The sequence below is a fragment of the Orbicella franksi genome, chromosome 1 (assembly GCF_964199315.1).
Source record: "Orbicella franksi chromosome 1, jaOrbFran1.1, whole genome shotgun sequence".
NCBI classification, from domain to species: domain Eukaryota; kingdom Metazoa; phylum Cnidaria; class Anthozoa; order Scleractinia; family Merulinidae; genus Orbicella; species Orbicella franksi.
In genome coordinates, this window is record NC_138145.1 from 8,646,959 (window position 1) to 8,667,919 (window position 20,961).

At 38.1% G+C, this 20,961-nt stretch overlaps 1 protein-coding gene and 1 long non-coding RNA gene across 4 annotated transcripts; both read left to right on the forward strand.

Annotated features, from left to right (window-relative positions):
* Positions 1 to 610: 610 nt before the first annotated feature.
* Positions 611 to 2,215, forward strand: LOC145487984 (uncharacterized). Its single transcript, XM_081466752.1, has 2 exons — positions 611 to 700; positions 836 to 2,215. The coding sequence occupies exon 2, from the start codon at positions 1,370 to 1,372 to the stop codon at positions 2,108 to 2,110; it is 741 nt and encodes a 246-aa protein (XP_081322878.1). The 5' UTR covers positions 611 to 700; positions 836 to 1,369; the 3' UTR covers positions 2,111 to 2,215.
* Positions 2,216 to 8,874: 6,659 nt separating this feature from the next.
* Positions 8,875 to 20,580, forward strand: LOC145488004 (uncharacterized). 3 transcript variants are annotated; one of them, XR_014049472.1, is made up of 4 exons: positions 13,181 to 13,323; positions 13,682 to 13,769; positions 18,073 to 18,123; positions 20,301 to 20,580. It is a non-coding gene; the product is annotated as an uncharacterized LOC145488004 (long non-coding RNA). The 3 variants fall into 3 exon arrangements; XR_014049470.1 differs by lacking the exon at positions 20,301 to 20,580 and having other exon boundaries at positions 8,875 to 13,323; positions 18,073 to 19,262; XR_014049471.1 differs by lacking the exons at positions 18,073 to 18,123; positions 20,301 to 20,580 and adding an exon at positions 13,974 to 16,627 and having other exon boundaries at positions 8,875 to 13,323; positions 13,682 to 13,838.
* Positions 20,581 to 20,961: the final 381 nt, after the last annotated feature.

Consider the following 20,961-nt stretch of genomic DNA (forward strand, 5'->3'; position numbering starts at 1 on the left):
GGATATAAACTCAGCTCTTGACCAGGGCTTTTCGCATGGTATCTTCTTTATTTTTAGTGCTAAGCTGTGGTGGCGGAGGTAGCGGTGGCGGCGGCGGCAGTGGTGGAGGTGGTGGTGGTGGGCAAGGCGGTGGTGGCGGTGGAGGAGGCGGAGGAAATGGCGGCGCCGGTGGCAGTCGTAGCTTTGGTAAGTCTAATTGGGTGAAGCAGGACGAGAATAGTTTATATAAGAGGAAAATCTGCTCTTTTGCGCAATGGAGCAGTGCTCGGAAATAATATAACACCCACCTTAAGAGAAAAACCTAAGATAGCTTTTAAGAAAATAGTTTGCAATCTTCTATTTGAAATACCTTCGAAGGACGACAACTTTGTCTTCCTGATAAGATCAATTTTTTTTTTTCCAAAACCTGTTGTGCACCGTCCAGGTCTTATGTTTTTGTTTTAAGAAATGGAATTTTGTCACCCTAGCGAAGTTTGGTTTTCTAAGAAAGAAAATGTCAGCTCTTCCTAATATCTTTTTCACTCTATCTTCATTACGTTCTAGGAGCGGGCCCTGGAGGTGATGACGATATTATGGACGATGATGATGCTGATGGCAGTGGAGATCCTGAACCTAAACCCGAACCTGAAGGGTAAGTTACTTTCTTTATGACTTTGGTCTGCCATTCAAAGAAAGAATAAGACAGGGAGTATCATCCAGGGTCATTTTAAACGAGATAAAAAACGTTCTCTGGTAAAATTGTCTAAAGTTGTGAGCTTTCAACAGCCAGTCTGCTGTCTTCGACCGACAGAAATGAAATGATAAAATAGACCTAAACGTTTTAGAATATAACAAGCGAATGGCATATATAAAATAGAATACGCGTGAAAGAATGTGAGAATGCTAAAGGTGTAAAATTAGTGTTTGTTTGAAAGAATGTTATATTGTCCCGGCAGAGGGCACGAATTGTTGTCGGCCTCGCGAGAAATAAGGGTGTCGAGGAATGGCAGCTGGCCATTAGATTCTTGCTCCATGGTGAATGAAATATGCGGGTCGATAGAGTTCAGTGAGCCATGAAAAGAAGTAACTGCATTCTTTCTGATGACACAAAAACTGTCGTCTAGGTAACGTTTCCAGATTTTGGGTGGAACCGTGGTTGATCAACCGCGGTTCCTCCCAAAATCTGGAAACGTTACCTGGACGTTACGTAGAACACAGTTTTTGTGTCATCAAAACGAATGCAGCTACTTCTTTTCATGACTCACTGAACTCTATCGACCCGCATATTTCCTTCACCATCGAGCACGAATCTAATGGCCAGCCGCCATTCCTCGACACCCTTATTTCTCGCGATAATGAGAGGCTCAACATTGATGTCTATCGGAAGCCCATGCACACGGACAGATATCTTCATTTCCGTTCACATCATGACAGAGAGCACAAAATCAGCACTGCAGCGACACTTTTACATAGAGCCCTAAAACTTCCAAACTCAGAAGCTGGAAAAGCCCGTGAAATTGATCGCATTAGCACCGCGTTACGATCTAATGGCTACCCACAAAAAGTCACTGCTGATATCATAAGAAAGAAATCTTCGACTCCTCCAACGCCTTCACCTGAAGAACTAGTTGGGATGTTCTTCAGTTGGGCTGACCCAACGAATAGTCAGAGCTTCGCGGTCCTTCCCTACATCAAAGGTATTACCGAGCCTCTTTCTAGAATTCTCAAAAGTCATGATATTCGAGTAACCAACAAACCAATCAAAACACTACAACAAGAGTTCCCTGTTCCCAAGTTTAGACCTCGGGTCGACGACCAGTGCAATGTTGTTTACGAAATGCCTTGTGGGTCTTTTCCCTGGAGTTACATCGGCGAGACAAAAAGATCGTTTAGTACAAGGCGAAAAGAACATATCAGAAATACTAAACAATGTGCTAAAGGCTCCAATGTAGCGAAACATGCCTGGGCCTTTGATCATACCATCGACTTTAACAATGCTGAGATAATTGACAAAGGCAACAGCCGCATTAGAAAGACGCGGGAACCCTGGGACACAGCGAAAACGGCCGAGACCGACAACAATTCGTGCCCTCTGCCGGGACAATATAACATTCTTTTAAACAAACACTAATTTTAGCATTCTCACATTCTTTCACACGTATTCTATTTTATATATGCCATTCGCTTGTTATATTCTAAAACTTTAAGCTCTATTTTATCATTTCATTTTTGTCCGTCGAAGACAGCTGACTGGCTGTTGAAAGCTCACAACTTTAAACAATTTTACCAGAGAACGTTTTTTATCTCGTTTATAATGAATCCTGGTATCGGATCTTCAATATTTTTAGGGTCATTTTAGCTAAATTAATTATGAATAAATTTCATTGTCGTGTAAAAGAGATAATCTCCGTCCTTGATTTTGTTTTTGTTTTGTTTTCCTTTTTTTTTCATTGTATCTTCTTTGTTTTTTTCAGTCGCAAGACCTGGGGGAGGTGATGGTGATGATGGTGGTGGTAGTGCTGATGGTGAGTAATTTCCTTGTAACTGAAGCAAGTCGAGACTACCTTACTACGTAGGAAAATCGTCCTTTTTCGGCAAACTCTGCAGTAACATAACAACCACCTAGAAAAAAACCTGATCTGATTGAACACTGGATCGAGCGAGTTAAAGAACGAGCGAATGATCAAAAGGGCTCGGGTCTTTAGAGTTTAAGGCTACTGATAACCTTTTCGGGGTTTAAAAAAAGTGGTTGAAATTTCTGCATATATGAGAAAAATTAGGCCATGAGGATTTGAAAAGCGATACAAATATTACGTTAATGTACACTAAACGTTGTAAAATGCCAGTCATAAGACCTCTAAAATACAAAAGGATAAATAAGACAAAAGAACTATGTTGAAAACTACAAATGATAAAATCAATATAAAATACGGCTGCGCTATGAAAATAACTTTGGTCAGATGGAGTCTGACTGCTTGTTCAAAGTTTGCTCTAGTTCTTTTATAAAAAGAATCTCATAAATTAAGCTGTCAAATTTGCTCTGGCTCTTCCGTAAGATCATAAATGTAAGATCTATGTCACTTGCCTCCCATGTTGCTCTCTGACGTGTTTCCTAATCGCAAACCCGTTATGTTCCTCAATACGTTGATACAGGAATTGGTATGTGCAGTCGATATAATCTGCATCGCACAGGTTACACTTAAAATACTTAAAATGGTATACAACACATTCTTGATTCACGATAGGGGTGTCTCTTCCTTTGGCTTGGTCTCGGATCCGATCTTTCGGCTTGCGTGCACGATATGAACATCTGTACCGATTTTGAGGCTTAATTCCCCACGTTTGTCTTCTCACAGAGTTGGCTGATTTCGGGTGTGTGGAAAACCCGAATAGCGAATAGCGTATAGTCGCAAATAGCGAATAGCGAATAGTCCCGAATAGCGAATAGCGAATAGTACGAATAGTGCGAATAAGTCTCGAATAGTGTCGAACAGTCGCGAATAGTGTCGAACAGTCGCGAATAGTCGCGAATAGTTGCGAATAGTGACAGATAGTCGTAAATATTCAGCGCTTTAGTCCAGCACTGATCTGGATTCCTTGAAACCGATCACGTGGAGCAATAGCGTTTATCCGCGAACGCTGATTGTTTCGACTAAGCTCATGCAGCAGTGAAAACAGAAGAAATTGCGTTTAGAAATATCTTTTGCCCTGATAAGTATCCACATTGCTGCGAGGTTGACTGCGAGGTACTGGGTACCAAATTTCTGTCATTCGTGGTAATTCGCCTTTATCGCCCCGCCCCCCCCCCCCCAACCCCCCTTTCCTTATTTGCCACTACTGGCCACTATACGCGACTATTCGCACTATTCGAGACTATTCGCACTGTTCGCACTATTTGCTATTCGCTATACGCTATACCCTATTCGAGACTACTAGCTACTTGCTACTCGGGTTTTACAGACACCCGATAATTTCTGGCCAGTATGTGAATTTGAAGAATTTTTACGAAATTTCTTCCAAATGATCGTCGGACATTGGTTCTCGAAAATATGCCGAAATATTTTCGAAATATTTTTATTTTGACAAAAAAATCACATATGCATTGGTCCACTTTAGAGCTTATTTCTCAGAAACCAATAGGAAGATCGTTAAAGCCCGACTCACTTTGGTAGCATATCTAGTGCTGATTCACATAGTACAGTTTTTTTTGTTTTGTTTTTTTTTTTCGTTGTGCGTGATAATGCGAAGTCGGGTTATTTAGCGAAATGAACATCTACGGTTTTGAGTTTGAAGCTTCTCGCGTGCTTAGCAAAGCTTCAGTTTATTACCTTTTCGGTAATGTATCGTTTGCTGGAGTTTTACCGAAAATAACGCGTTTACGATAGATTTCCCTGAAGGCACCCCAAAAGAATATAAATAACCTTATATTATTTCAAAAATGCCACATTGAAGTGCAATCCTTTATCAAATTCAGGGAGCTTGCTCTAAATAAGAATGTTAGGTATTGGTGTGCCGTACGATTCTCGAACCCTTTTGTAAACTATTTCAGACTAATATCTCGTTCTTGTAGCTCCTTGTGTCATACCACTGCAACGAAATCCATAACCTTGATTTTAGCCTAAAATAACTGAAAAACAATGACTTATAATTACACAAAACACTTACAACTCATTTGAACATTTGAATTTTAATATCTGATATTTATTTTCTCAGGCTCTGCCGTGTACGCACTGATGGGAATGAAGTCTGAACAAAGTGAAATATCAATCCCTTAATGCCTTTCCTTTAACATATAAGCAATGCAGTGATACGAATTGTCGATATGCAGTTCAGTTTTATATATAATAATCGGAGTTGTAAAGAAATGTAAAAGAGCAGCGTAATAAAAGTGACAGGAAGACAACAGGCCTGAAAACACTGATTTTCTGCACCTTGTGCTGCCGACTTTCCTTGTTATCCGTCCCACCGACTCACAGTTTGTAAACATGTAAGTAATGATGAAATAAGATCCCCATGAGCAGCCTTCAGTTTTTCATTACTTATACATGCTGGCCTGTAGTAGTTTGAGAGGCTTTCAGTATCATTTACAAAGCATTGAGAGGCCACTGATTAGAATCAACAATTATAAAGTAAATGTTTAAAAACGAATAGGTTAATGTGTTACAAAAATGGTAAATGTCGCATTTGTCTCACCTTTACGTACCGTGTAAAGGTGTGGCAAATGGGGTATTTACCATTAGTATTTCGATTTTTAACCGTCTACATCATATATTCGCTGAGCCAAATTTGAGAAAAAACATTTTTTTCGCCTAGTGTTATCTTGAAATATATATTATTCATGATTGCCACCATGATGGTTTTCATTTTTTGATTGCAATAGGCCATATACTACTTTCTGATTTCAAAACTAATAAAATTTAATATAGAGATTTAGCCGGAGCTACTGGGGCAGATTGCTCAAAGCCTTATTAAGCTAGCCCAGGATAAGCAAGAATTTTGTTTTGAGTTTTGTGACTTTTCGGTGAGGTTTTCTGTTAACACTGTTTGGCCTCCTATTTGAGTTTCAATAATCTCAAACTACACACAACAGAAGCAGTGAAAAACATTTGTATAAAAGAAAAATTGATACTTCGGTTAACTTTTAATCCTGGGTTAGCGTTAACCACTTCTGAACAACCGGGCCACGTTTACAAAAAGTTAACCTGACATGAGCCCGCGATCCAATAGAAAACCAGCACTTGATGAGCAACAAACTAAAAAAACACATGATCTCGATGAGCCCGCGATATGTTCACGTTATACTAGTCAGCAGGTAGTTTGTTTGACAGGTGTCAATTGACCATAACTTTGATGTCCAATATAAAAGAAGTACGCTATAAACCAAGGGTGCGTGTCTCTGCCATTTCATTTTCACTGGAGTATGGCTGCCATCTTGTGCTACTCCGGCGCCGTCGTCGTCGTCGTGCGTGCGCGCCTACGAGCAATACCGCTAGCCATGATAACCATGAGAAAATCAATTCGTGGTTTTTTTCTTTTGTTTCCTGTATGAGTATGGTGCTCCGCTTGGCGACCCTTCGGCCGGCCGGAGCTCTATGTTATCGGTTCTTCTCGCGCCTGGCCTATTTGTCACCTGCTCGGCATGCGATCACGTGGGTGTCCAATTACAGGTTTTCAAATACACCTTGTAATTGGATATATACGCCATTCGCACGTCAATTATCTGCGCTTTAATAGTTTCCTTATTAATGTTTCCTACAGTTTTTGAAACTTACAGAAAGTGCTACTGACGTTTTTGTTCAAGAAAAGCTGAAAGGAGATTTTTCTAAGCTCAAAAATTGTTATTGATACGATTAATTAGTGACTGGATCTCGTGTCGTGCAATTCAGAGAGTAATCTTGCTCGTATTTCAAATCGGCCTAGAACTTTGGTGATTACTTCCTGAATTGTACACCAGTCAGTCAGACGAAAATAAATTTAGACATCAGTTAAACAGCAACAACAACAAAAAACTCATACATTTAGAATTTCTGGAGAATGAGGTAACCCGAGAGTTTTCTATTCAGTCTTCAGTTATTTTAAGGTTTTTATGGATATTGAGAATACATAGAATTCTTAAGAGAAGAGATGTGTACATGGTAAAATAGAATGGAGAAAATCAATACAAGTTTTAACAATGTTGTTCAGACAGTAAATAAAATTTCAGTTGTTTAGAGAAGTTGAAGGCAATGAGATCTTTGAGGTCATTCCACTGAAATAAAACCTGCACTGAGATTTTTGTGAAACTTTGTCTATTGACTCTTTATATTATAGGAACTTACATTTTGAAATAAAAATGAGGGATCCCCATGTTCGTTTAGGAGCAACAGCACCTTCTTTATACCCAATAAATCCCCATAACAACACCATGTAAACTCACGTTCCCAACGATTGTCTTTTTTTTGTTCTACACTGAGAACTGGTCCATATTTATATTACACAGAGAAATTTATTACCCAATTCAAAACAACAGAATAAAATGATAGATCACCATACTCGTTTGCGAGGAAATGACGATTTACCTTTATGGCGAGGTCCAGCCGCAATGAAAAAGCCGCCATTTTTTAATGCGCGCGTGCTAATTACGCGGGAAATCATGCGCAGTACGGATGCAATACTGGGGAATGACCTCAAGGTGCGTGGGGATATTGTCCCAGAGAATAGTTGCTCTGTAAGTTATTGTTTGTTTTCCAGAATTAGTACGCACTTTTGATATCATTTATAGATTTTGCCTAGATACATATCTGGTATTGTATCAGTGTACTTGACTAGCGTAAAGGAGAACAGAAGGCTAAAAAAAACACTGTGTTTAAACATTTTTTAAAAAGTTTATATAATGCATCGTGAGCAAAAACCTTTTTTTTTTTTTATTTGTAATACTACACTTTATGTACAATTTTACAAAACTAAACTTACTTACACTTTATTACTTACAAATTACAGTAACAATCTACATTACTTACGATACTAACAATATAACAACTTTTTTAACAAGAATTAATTCTAAACAACGATGATATTACTAATGAGGAAAAATGGTTTGAATTTCCTGTGCTTTTCATGGTCCTAAATTCCTAGTCCGCTTAGAGATTCAAAAGTACACGTAACTCTACCAGAACTTGCAGATGATGTACATAAGAGTTACAGGAATTATTTTAGCTCCAATGTTTCTTGAAGGAGAGCATGCCATTCATAATTGGCACATTCTTTCTTAAACTCTTTCCAGAAAAGCAAGAAATATCGCTTGGACACCACATTTAGATAAGTAGCCTATTTTTATTGGGATTGGGTAGGGGGAGAAGGGAAAGGGCAGCTAATTAAAGATATACATGTATAATATTTCTGTATTCATTTTTATGCCCTTTTAGAATATGCGACTATCCTCTTTATTTGGTATTGCAGGTGAAGTTGTACTATTGTGCATATCCAAATAACCCAGGTGAACACTGCAGTAACAACTACAGTATAATATGCAAGTGACAGTAAGCAGATGTTAATATTAACAACACCATTACTAATGCAATACTTGTTTATCAGCTGCCAAAAATAATATCGAAAGACTTCGTAGAAACTGGCTTTAACAACACCATTGTTAAGTCACCATTAAGACTTCATGGAATTAATCTGAGAATTACAGATCGATGTGGAATACTCCTGCTTAAAGAGAGAATAAGATGCTTTCAACACTTGTGTCAGCTGCCACTTGACCTGTTGAAACTCATTCTTTGCTAAAGACATTGGTTACAAGCATACATTTAAAACTGCTCGTATAATTTAAGAGTTTCGAACTTCATAAAGGTGCCTTAAAGTCAAGAATGTCAACCAGTGAAATCCACCTGAACTCACTACATGTGTCAAAACTTATCTCAGAAATGAACCTATAGCTTTACAGTGGAATACAGAAATACAACTTCAACTTAACATTAGCAGCTCCGTATCATGTTCACACACATGAACATATATACACGTACATCTAGAGTAAAATCAGTCCTTTCTATTGGGACCACAATTAAATGAAACTACTAGAACCCATCATAAGGAGACACAAAAATAGAATGTGTTAATCTGTCTCTATAATTAAATACAAATCTTGCAGTGTTTATTTCAAGTATAAGCTATCCTAACTGTTCCAGCTTATACCAGTTGAATTTTCATTCAACTCTTAAAATGGCCGCTATCATGCCGTACTTCTATTACATGTGTGTAATGCTGCTGTAACGATTATTTTATTTATAACTCAATAAAAATGTATAATCTACATGTATAGGAGACTGTTGGCTACAATGTCTCCTCTTAGCTTTTCTTTTGTATTTCCGTGGATTGACTTAATAAGAAAGAAACTGTTCCTAATAAAAGCAGTGTTCATCTTGGTTTTTGTTGTTGTGCTCTGTTGAAATCTTATTTCTGTTGAAATTTCAAATATGTAATAAATAATTATTTATTATAAAATGATTGTACCAAAGAACGAATTAAGCCACCTAAAGGGTTTCAATAAGCAATCATATTTGGACATTAGAAACTATACATCACATTTGACCAAACGATGTCTATTTTTCCTGTTTTTCACTGCAGTACCAAGAAGAATCCTACAATGATCAATTTCTCTTCTCGTTTTATTTAACTACCTTTCTACATTCATCCAATAGGCCATTTCCGAGTTGCCTTTCGTCCTTTCGACTTTCACCTACAAGTTCCTTTTTATGCAAATCAAACTCAGTTTTGCACGAACACTCGTTTTGAAACTGAGGCAAAAAGAAACATTCATCCATGAGCTGGCTCACAGGAATCTTTGATTAGGTGTAGATTTTTAAATCTACAAAGTATGTTCACGATGTCGGACAGTATGTCTGACGATATTATAATACCGTCAGACATGGTAAACATATTTTGGGCCACTACAACGCCTGAGGTTCTACTTTCCCTACTGATAGCAGCAGACACTTAAATGATCTTGAATTAAAAAAATCTCTCGACTATACTTGATTATAATATCAATTGATTACTATAAATACTTCTACTTAATGTAGTCAGTATTGTTCAGCAGAAGTTTAATTTACCTTGTTAGCCAATTTCAATGTATTTGGGTATGGATTTTGTCTTTGTCCCAATAGTAGATCCCCCGTTGCCACCTAGTAGACTGTTACATTATTAAAGTTGTTGTTCTCGTTGTTGGTGCTTTACAATTTTCCAAAATCTGTCACACGAAAGATATAGCTTGCTTACCATTTTTACCTGTATTGTTTCAGGGATAAAGATCACTTAATGAGTTTCCTAGTTTACGTATGGTGGGTGAGTATGTTTGCATCGGTGTCCCGGAAACAGGTAATAAATAAGGTAGATTCCTCTCAAACGCCGATATAACCTGGCTGAGAAACCATACTTATAAACAACATCCAGTTTGCTTTCACCACACTTTTCAGTGCTCTTTACGCAGTTTTTGGCTAACAAGGAAGTAAACAGCGCTCGTCATGAAACTTTGGCTAGTTCTTGCTATAGTGGTGGGAATCATTCAGTGTCAAAAAGGTTAGTTAACTGCACCCTAATTGTCGTTTTAGACGACTGTCGAAAATCAATTTGGCTTGAGCCACTCAACTTGGAAAATGGATCGTTTGTAAACAGTGAGAATTTTGATGCCACTGAACTGAGCTATTAATCCTTAGGTCATATATTATTTCCAAATCGAGCTATAAAGGCGAAAAAAGAAATAGAAATTGTGCAAAACGCAAAGGTAAAGGAACACATGATAAACTGTGACACCGTTGAAAACATTCATGAAGTTATTTGACGATCCTTGTCGAAGACGTTACCACAAAGAAAGGAACGCTACTATATCCGATCACCAAAGGAAGCAGTGACGCAGTCATAAAATACCTGTATTTCGGGTTCTGATTTTCTCTCCTATTTGTTTCGTTCTTTATTTCCCCTGCCAATGCTGAGTGATTTTACTCTCTTGTATCTTCTTTTTGGTGGCTTCTTCGTCTTCGGCTTAGCCCATCCATTGCCTCATGTGGTAAAGGGCAGTTTGACCAGTGAAACCGGTCTTCAGTTAGGCATTTACGATTGTAGGTTCTGGGGTCTCAATTCCAAGTTCGGGCTTCGAATTTTTTTCTCTCTTTGTTTAGAAAAAAACACTGTGTTCGGATTGGAATCACTATATCACAGGGACAGCACCGTGTCTCGTCAGTTCAACAAAGTTCTGCCCTGTTCTGCGACGTTCGTACTTGATTGGATGACCGAATACAAATACCCCGTGTTGTAACGATTTCCTTTTTTTCTTCCCTTATGAAGGCGATATCAGTCACTCTAGAAATCCCAGCCCTGTGTAAGGTCTTTTCTTTTGCGAAACGCATCGCACTGATTCTCCTCAATTCTCCTGTCCATTTCTCATCTAACAATTTTAATCACACCTTGAATCATTCGAAATTTCATACAGCTATTCAATTTTGTTGATTTTCAATATCTTCTTTTTTAACAGTCTTGTAAGGACTTCTTCAAAAATGCGCTATTTATATAACTAGCTTCCATACATGGAGACGTTAATTCGTGCAAAAATCTATTGAATGTAGACAAGAGACTATGCATAGTCTATTGATGTTGATTATTTCCGCGGTAAGTTATTGAGTAATTACGTCAGAAATACAAAGAACAAATGAGAAACATTGCCAATAAAAATTAAAACTTATCGCTCCATGAGGAAATCGTCTGTTAATCACCTTCAGGTCGAATGGATGGTGAAATGTAACTTTCGCAGCGACTGTGAAAGCCTTATACATTAGTCAGCGGATTCGATCACAAAACTTCTTACAGGAAGCGAAGGAAGGATCGAGTGAGTCTCCCATCCATATAGTCCATTGGCCAGGACAACAAAATGTCTTACCACTCTTAAGGAAAAAGGCTATCATACCTTTTTCGGAAACCTTGTTCACTCTACTTTATCTTTATGTATGATAGCCACGCTAACGATGTAGCTTTCATTTGAAGTCACGTGATCAATTGACATTGTTTAATGATCACTTTTGTTGACTGACCGGTGCGATACATAAAATGTTCTACGGAATTAAATACAATAACTGAGTGCTACAGCATGTTTCGAGGTTGAGATAGAAGGCCTTTCTGTCTGCTTGCTATGGCAACTAAGCTTCATTTCTAAAAATGTTTCTCCGTATTCTTTTGCTTGATTTTTTTTGTTTTATTTTTGCGACCTTCTAACAAGAATTACTGACAGTATACAGCTCGGCAACCTCAGCGAAACAGTTTTCGCAAAGTTTCTTCTTGCACTCAGCTTCGCAAACATTATCACGCTAGCTCTGAAGACCACAAAATATTTTATCTACTAAACACTTATTCCCATCGTGCTTCTCTGCTACCCACTTTTGGAATCCAGACCACACCGCACGGAACGCTTGTATTTCCGTTCTTCCAGCAAGCCCGACACTGAACCCTCTGCAATCACTTGGCACTCTACACATTGGTCTCTCAAACCAGCATCCTGGAGCCCATTTCCGATTATTCCAAACGAAGTGCAGGCGGTATGAAACGCTCCCATTCTGACAATGATATCTCTAAATTGCTCGCCATATTGGTTACCCATGATGCATAGCAAATCAAGCATATTATTATACCATTTAAAAAAGGTGTTAAGAAGCCCATTTTTGAACTGAACACTGCAAAAATATGAAAAAGTAACATATTGTGTTTGTTTTTCTTCCTGCCTATCAAACGCCTTGAAATTTCTGACAATTTGAAACACTTTTATTTTTAGAGCTTCGTTTTCAAGCCCGGAGGCTAATTTTTGAGATTTTTAACTATAAAATTAAACTCTAAAGCTACAAATTGCACAAGGCTATTACATTTTTTTTTTTTTTCAATACTTTGGTTCATTCTTCAAAAAGACACTACTCATAATTTGTCCCTAAAACTGGTAAGAAAATTCATTGTGGCCCATAGACTATACCTACAAATTGGATTTTCCAAGTTAAAAATGAATCAGTCACCAAATTTAATAATACTCTCTTTTGCTAGGACAACGTGATTTAAAAGTTACTTGTCAAACTAGATCAAATGAATAGCAGTTTTTTGAGACAAATGCTGCAGTGTAGGACTAAGCAAATTATCTCCAGTGAAAAAAGGTTATCCTAAGCATTTTGTTGTTCACGAGGAAATACTCTCTCCATTCACGCTCAACTGAGAGAGACAATCGAACTGATTTTTGTTGGGTATTTCCCATGAGGAAGTGACGCGAGGGAAAACTTTGCACAGAATTAGATCAAAGGCCCCGGTGCATAAGGAAGCTGCCACTGCTGAATCGCCAGGAAAATGTGAAAGTCCGGGCTTGGCTTTTCAAATTAGAAATTAAATCAGGTAAAAAAATTGCCAAGTAAAAGTATTGTAAAAAGCTCTGTTCAAAGACATTTCGTTTCTCAAGACGGAAAGTGGTTATCGAGATAATTGCTAAGTGTTTTTAATCGTACAACGCAAAAGCAATATCGTCACCTGAATCAATCGGTATTCGATGCCGAAAAAAGCTACCATTATGAAACATAACAGTATCGGCAGTATTTCTGTTAAGATTTGTGTAAAGTAATCCTAGATTAATTGGATTACTCTCAGTGTCGTGTCATAGGATATAAACTCAGCTCTTGACCAGAGCTTTTCGCATGGTATCTTCTTTATTTTTAGTGCTAAGCTGTGGTGGCGGAGGTAGCGGTGGCGGCGGCGGCAGTGGTGGAGGTGGTGGTGGTGGGCAAGGCGGTGGTGGCGGTGGAGGAGGCGGAGGAGATGGCGGCGCCGGTGGCAGTCGTAGCTTTGGTAAGTCTAATTGGGTGAAGCAGGACGAGAATAGTTTATATAAGAGGAAAATCTGCTCTTTTGCGCAATGGAGCAGTGCTCGGAAATAATATAACACCCACCTTAAGAGAAAAACCTAAGATAGCTTTTAAGAAAATAGTTTGCAATCTTCTATTTGAAATACCTTCGAAGGACGACAACTTTGTCTTCCTGATAAGATCAATTTTTTTTTTTTCCAAAACCTGTTGTGCACCGTCCAGGTCTTATGTTTTTGTTTTAAGAAATGGAATTTTGTCACCCTAGCGAAGTTTGGTTTTCTAAGAAAGAAAATGTCAGCTCTTCCTAATATCTTTTTCACTCTATCTTCATTACGTTCTAGGAGCGGGCCCTGGAGGTGATGACGATATTATGGACGATGATGATGCTGATGGCAGTGGAGATCCTGAACCTAAACCCGAACCTGAAGGGTAAGTTACTTTCTTTATGACTTTGGTCTGCCATTCAAAGAAAGAATAAGACAGGGAGTATCATCCAGGGTCATTTTAAACGAGATAAAAAACGTTCTCTGGTAAAATTGTCTAAAGTTGTGAGCTTTCAACAGCCAGTCTGCTGTCTTCGACCGACAGAAATGAAATGATAAAATAGACCTAAACGTTTTAGAATATAACAAGCGAATGGCATATATAAAATAGAATACGCGTGAAAGAATGTGAGAATGCTGAAAGTGTAAAATTAGTGTTTGTTTGAAAGAATGTTATATTGTCCCGGCAGAGGGCACGAATTGTTGTCGGCCTCGCGAGAAATAAGGGTGTCGAGGAATGGCAGCTGGCCATTAGATTCTTGCTCCATGGTGAATGAAATATGCGGGTCGATAGAGTGCAGTGAGCCATGAAAAGAAGTAACTGCATTCTTTCTGATGACACAAAAACTGTCGTCTAGGTAACGTTTCCAGATTTTGGGTGGAACCGTGGTTGATCAACCGCGGTTCCTCCCAAAATCTGGAAACGTTACCTGGACGTTACGTAGAACACAGTTTTTGTGTCATCAAAACGAATGCAGCTACTTCTTTTCATGACTCACTGAACTCTATCGACCCGCATATTTCCTTCACCATCGAGCACGAATCTAATGGCCAGTCGCCATTCCTCGACACCCTTATTTCTCGCGATAATGAGAGGCTCAACATTGATGTCTATCGGAAGCCCATGCACACGGACAGATATCTTCATTTCCGTTCACATCATGACAGAGAGCACAAAATCAGCACTGCAGCAACACTTTTACATAGAGCCCTAAAACTTCCAAACTCGGAAGCTGGAAAAGTATGGGGCGCCGTTTGTAAATTTATTATTTAGACCGAATTTATGCCATTTCCCCCTTATTTATAAATAATTGGAAACGCCACAAAATTTGTTTATAAGTAAGACACAAGAACTTGTCCGTTGATATGTAAATAATTATTTTAGGTACGTCCTGATTTGTAAATAATCTTTTACCATAGAGTTATTATATATAAATAACAAACTAAACAACTTCAATTATTTATAAATCAGGTCATCTCTAAAATAGTTATTTACATATCATAAAGTTTGTAAATCCCATTATTTATAAATAAATTACTTCGCCGGGAGTGTAAATTAATTATTTATAGATAATGAACTTCACTAAGTGTGTAAATTCATTATTTAGAAATAATGAATTTCACCTCGCCGAGTGTAAATTTATTATTTATAAATAATGAACTTCACTGAGTGTGTAAATTCATTATTTAGAAATATTAAATGTCACCTCGCCGAGTGTAAATTTATTATTTATAAATAATGAACTTCACTGAGTGTGTAAATTCATTATTTAGAAATAATGAAGTTTCACCTCGCCGAGTGTAAATTTATTATTTAGAAATAATGAATTTAACCGTGTGTGTAAATTCATTATTTACAAATAATGAAGTTTCATCTCGCCGAGTGTAAATTTATTACTTCTAAATAATGAACTTCACTGAGTATGTAAATTCATTATTTAGAAATAATGAAAGTATGAATGGCTGACCCAGCGCCTCTTGCCCGATCGATTTCGGAGGTTGTTTCTCGCGCCATAAGTGAGACAGTTAATGCTGCCCTTGCTCAGGTAGGTATGCAGCCTGAAATTCAGCAGTGGCGGATCTGGGTGAGGGGCCCGGGGACCCGTTCCCCCCCACCCCACGCTTCAAATATCTATTATGTCGTTCTTATTCACTCAACAATTCGGCAGCTCACACTGCAACAGGAACAACTACTCAAAGGCCGAGGTAACAGGTAAATTTTAAGAAAAGAAACTGCTGCATAAAGAAAATAAAAATCGCTTGGCGTGTTAAGTGAAAGGTCTGATTTCTATTGAAATAGACCTTTTTCGCTTGGGCGGTTTGTTGTTCCATTACAGACCACGTGATATTCTCTAGAGAATTGTTCTTTTATTCATCTAAAAATTATTTTTTCATATACGCGCAACTATTTGAAAATTTGAAAGGAAGAATTCTCAAGAGTATCATCACATGGTCTGAAATGGGGCAACAAACCGCCCAGTCGAAAAAGGTCTATTCAATTAATTTAGCTTTCCACGTGTACGATCTTTGGACTTGCCTGGAATAGACATGCTTAGCCGTGACTTGATCGAGCCAAACAAAGTGTGTCGCACAGCTATCCGTCCAAAGGTCACAAAGGTCACAAAGAATTTAACCTGCGAGCAGGCTCACGTTTGAGTCAAACGCACGAGTGACGAAGAGGAATAGCGATCGGCGGGAAAGAAGCGCCAAGAAAGTGACTTTCTCCTCTTGCGGCTTCGCCCGTCGATTTCTCGCTCTCAGCTACGCCGAGCGCGTTTGTGCTCCAACGCGAGCCTGTTCGCAGGCTACAAAGAATTATCTGAGCAAGTAAATACATTATTCGATTTCCCGATTTTAAAAGCTCTGCATTTTCTTCATGCAGCCGAATTGTTGAGTGAATAAGAACTACACAATAGATATTTGAAGCGTGATTCTCGCTTAAACACAATTATTCAAAATAAGGGGGGGGGGGGGAAGCCTCCCCTGGATCTGTCACTGCTGAATTTCAGGCTGCATACCTACCTGAACAAGGGCAGCATTTACTGTCTCACTTATGGCGCGAGAAACAACCTCCGAAATCGATCGGGCAAGAGACGCTGGGTCAGCCATTCATACTTTCATTATTTCTAAATAATGAATTTACATACTCAGTGAAGTTCATTATTTCTAAGTAATAAATTTACCCTCGGCGAGATGAAACTTCATTATCTCTAAATAATGAATTTCTAAATAATGAATTTACACACTCAGAGAAGTTCATTATTTATAAATAGTAAATTTACAGTCGGTGAGGTGAAATTCATTATTTCTAAATAATGAATTTACACACTCAGTAAAGTTCATTATTTATAAATAATAAATTTACACTCGGCGAGGTGAAATTTATTATTTCTAAACAATGAATTTACACTCCCGGCGAAGTAATTTATTTATAAATAATGGGATTTACAAACTTTATGATATGTAAATAACTATTTTAGAGATGACCTGATTTATAAATAATTGAAGTTGTTTAGTTTGTTATTTATATATAATAACTCTATGGTAAAAGATTATTTATAAATCAGGACGTACCTAAAATAATTATTTACATATCAACGGACAAGTTCTTGTGTCTTATTTATAAACAAATTTTGTGGCATTTCCAATTATTTATAAATAAGGGGAAAATGGCATAAATTCGGTCTAAATAATAAATTTACAAACGGCGCCCCATAGAAAAGCCCGTGAAATTGATCGCATTAGCACCGCGTTACGATCTAATGGCTACCCACAAAAAGTCACTGCTGATATCATAAGAAAGAAATCTTCGACTCCTCCAACACCTTCACCTGAAGAACTAGTTGGGATGTTCTTCAGTTGGGCTGACCCAACGAATAGTCAGAGCTTCGCGGTCCTTCCCTACATCAAAGGTATTACCGAGCCTCTTTCTAGAATTCTCAAAAGTCATGATATTCGAGTAACCAACAAACCAATCAAAACACTACAACAAGAGTTCCCTGTTCCCAAGTTTAGACCTCGGGTCGACGACCAGTGCAATGTTGTTTACGAAATGCCTTGTGGGTCTTTTCCCTGGAGTTACATCGGCGAGACAAAAAGATCGTTTAGTACAAGGCGAAAAGAACATATCAGAAATACTAAACAATGTGCTAAAGGCTCCAATGTAGCGAAACATGCCTGGGCCTTTGATCATACCATCGACTTTAACAATGCTGAGATAATTGACAAAGGCAACAGCCGCATTAGAAAGACGCGGGAATCCTGGGACACAGCGAAAACGGCCGAGACCGACAACAATTCGTGCCCTCTGCCGGGACAATATAACATTCTTTTAAACAAACACTAATTTTAGCATTCTCACATTCTTTCACACGTATTCTATTTTATATATGCCATTCGCTTGTTATATTCTAAAACTTTAAGCTCTATTTTATCATTTCATTTTTGTCCGTCGAAGACAGCAGACTGGCTGTTGAAAGCTCACAACTTTAAACAATTTTACCAGAGAACGTTTTTTATCTCGTTTATAATGAATCCTGGTATCGGATCTTCAATATTTTTAGGGTCATTTTAGCTAAATTAATTGTGAATAAATTTCATTGTCGTGTAAAAGAGATAATCTCCGTCCTTGATTTTGTTTTTGTTTTGTTTTCCTTTTTTTTTCATTGTATCTTCTTTGTTTTTTTCAGTCGCAAGACCTGGGGGAGGTGATGGTGATGATGGTGGTGGTAGTGCTGATGGTGAGTAATTTCCTTGTAACTGAAGCAAGTCGAGACTACCTTACTACATAGGAAAATCGTCCTTTTTCGGCAAACTCTGCAGTAACATAACAACCACCTAGAAAAAAACCTGATCTGATTGAACACTGGATCGAGCGAGTTAAAGAACGAGCGAATGATCAAAAGGGCTCGCGTCTTTAGAGTTTAAGGTTACTAATAACCTTTTCGGGGTTTAAAAAAAGTGGTTGAAATTTCTGCATATATGAGAAAAATTAGGCCATGAGGATTTGAAAAGCGATACAAATATTACGTTAACGTACACTAAACGTTGTAAAATGCCAGTCATAAGACCTCTAAAATACAAAAGGATAAATAAGACAAAAGAACTATGTTGAAAACTACAAATGATAAAATCAATATAAAATACGGCTGCGCTATGAAAATAACTTTGGTCAGATGGAGTCTGACTGCTTGTTCAAAGTTTGCTCTAGTTCTTTTATAAAAAGAATCTCATAAATTAAGCTGTCAAATTTGCTCTGGCTCTTCCGTAAGATCATAAATGTAAGATCTATGTCACTTGCCTCCCATGTTGCTCTCTGACGTGTTTCCTAATCGCAAACCCGTTATGTTCCTCAATACGTTGATACAGGAATTGGTATGTGCAGTCGATATAATCTGCATCGCACGGGTTACACTTAAAATACTTAAAATGGTATACAACGCATTCTTGATTCACGATAGGGGTGTCTCTTCCTTTGGCTTGGTCTCGGATCCGATCTTTCGGCTTGCGTGCACGATATGAACATCTGTACCGATTTTGAGGCTTAATTCCCCAAGTTTGTCTTCTCACAGAGTTGACTGATTTCGGGTGTGTGGAAAACCCGAATAGTGAATAGCGTATAGTCGCAAATAGCGAATAGCGAATAGTCCCGAATAGCGAATAGCGAATAGTACGAATAGTGCGAATAAGTCTCGAATAGTGTCGAACAGTCGCGAATGGTCGCGAATAGTTGCGAATAGTGACAGATAGTCGTAAATATTCAGCGCTTTAGTCCAGCACTGATCTGGATTCCTTGAAACCGATCACGTGGAGCAATAGCGTTTATCCGCGAACGCTGATTGTTTCGACTAAGCTCATGCAGCAGTGAAAACAGAAGAAATTGCGTTTAGAAATATCGTTTGCCCTGATAAGTGTCCACGTTGCTGCGAGGTTGACTGCGAGGCACTGGGTACCAAATTTCTGTCATTCGTGGTCATTCGCCTTTATCGCCCCCCACCCCCCTTTCCTTATTTGCCACTATTGGCAACTATATGCGACTATTCGCACTATTCGAGACTATTCGCACTGTTCGCACTATTTGCTATTCGCTATACGCTATACGCTATTCGGGACTACTAGCTACTTGCTACCCGGGTTTTCCAGACACCCGCTAATTTCTGGCCAGTATGTGAATTTGAAGAATTTTTACGAAATTTCTTCAAAATGATCGTCGGACATTGGTGCTCGAAAATATGCCGAAATGTTTTCGAAATATTTTTATTTTGACAAAAAAAAAAATCACATATACATTGGTCCACTTTAGAGCTTATTTCTCAGAAACCAATAGGAAGATCGTTAAAGCCCGACTCACTTTGGTAGCATATCTAGTGCTGATTCACATAGTACAGTTTTTTTTGTTTTGTTTTTTTTTTCGTTGTGCGTGATAATGCGAAGTCGGGTTATTTAGCGAAATGAACATCTACGGTTTTGAGTTTGAAGCTTCCCGCGTGCTTAGCAAAGCTTCATTTTATTACCTTTTCGGTAATGTATCGTTTGCTGGAGTTTTACCGAAAATAACGCGTTTACGATAGATTTCCCTGAAGGCACCCCAAAAGAATATAAATAACCTTATATTATTTCAAAAATGCCACATTGAAGTGCAATCCTTTATCAAATTCAGGGAGCTTGGTCTAAATAAGAATGTTAGGTGTTGGTGTGCCGTACGATTCTCGAACCCTTTTGTAAGCTATTTCAGACTAATATCTCGTTCTTGTAGCTCCTTGTGTCATACCACTACAGCAAAATCCATAACCTTGATTTTAGCCTAAAATAACTGAAAAACAATGACTTATAATTATACAAAACACTTACAATTCATCAAATCAAAGCAAGAATTAATGAACATTTGAATTTTAATATCTGATATTTATTTTCTCAGGCTCTGCCGTGTACGCACAGATGGGAATGAAGTCTGAACAAAGTGAAATATCAATATCTTTCCTTTAACATATAAGCGATGCAGTTATACGAATTGTCGATATGCAGTTCAGTTTTATATATAATAATCGGAGTTGTAAAGAAATGTAAAACAGCAGCGTAATAAAAGTGACAGGAAGACAACAGGCCTGAAAACACTGATTTTCTGCACCTTGTGCTGCCGACTTTCCTTGTTACCCCTCCCACCAACTCACAGTTTGTAAACATGTAAGTAATGATGAAATAAGATCCCCATGAGCAGCCTTCAGTTCTTCATTACTTATACATGCTGGCCTGTAGTAGTTTGAGAGATTTTCAGTATCATTCACAAAGCATTGAGAGGCCACTGATTAGACTCAACAATTATAAAGTAAATTTTTAAAAACGAATAGGTTATGCGGGAATGGTTAATGGTAAATGTCGCATTTGCCTCACCTTTACGTACCGTGTAAAGGTATGGCAAATGGGGTATTTACCATTAGTATTTCGATTTTAAACCATCTACATCATATTTTCGCGGAGCCAAATTTGAGAAAAAACATTTTTTTCGTCCAGTGTTATCTTGAAATATATATTATTCATGATTGCCACTATGATGGTTTTCATTTTTTAATTGCAACAGG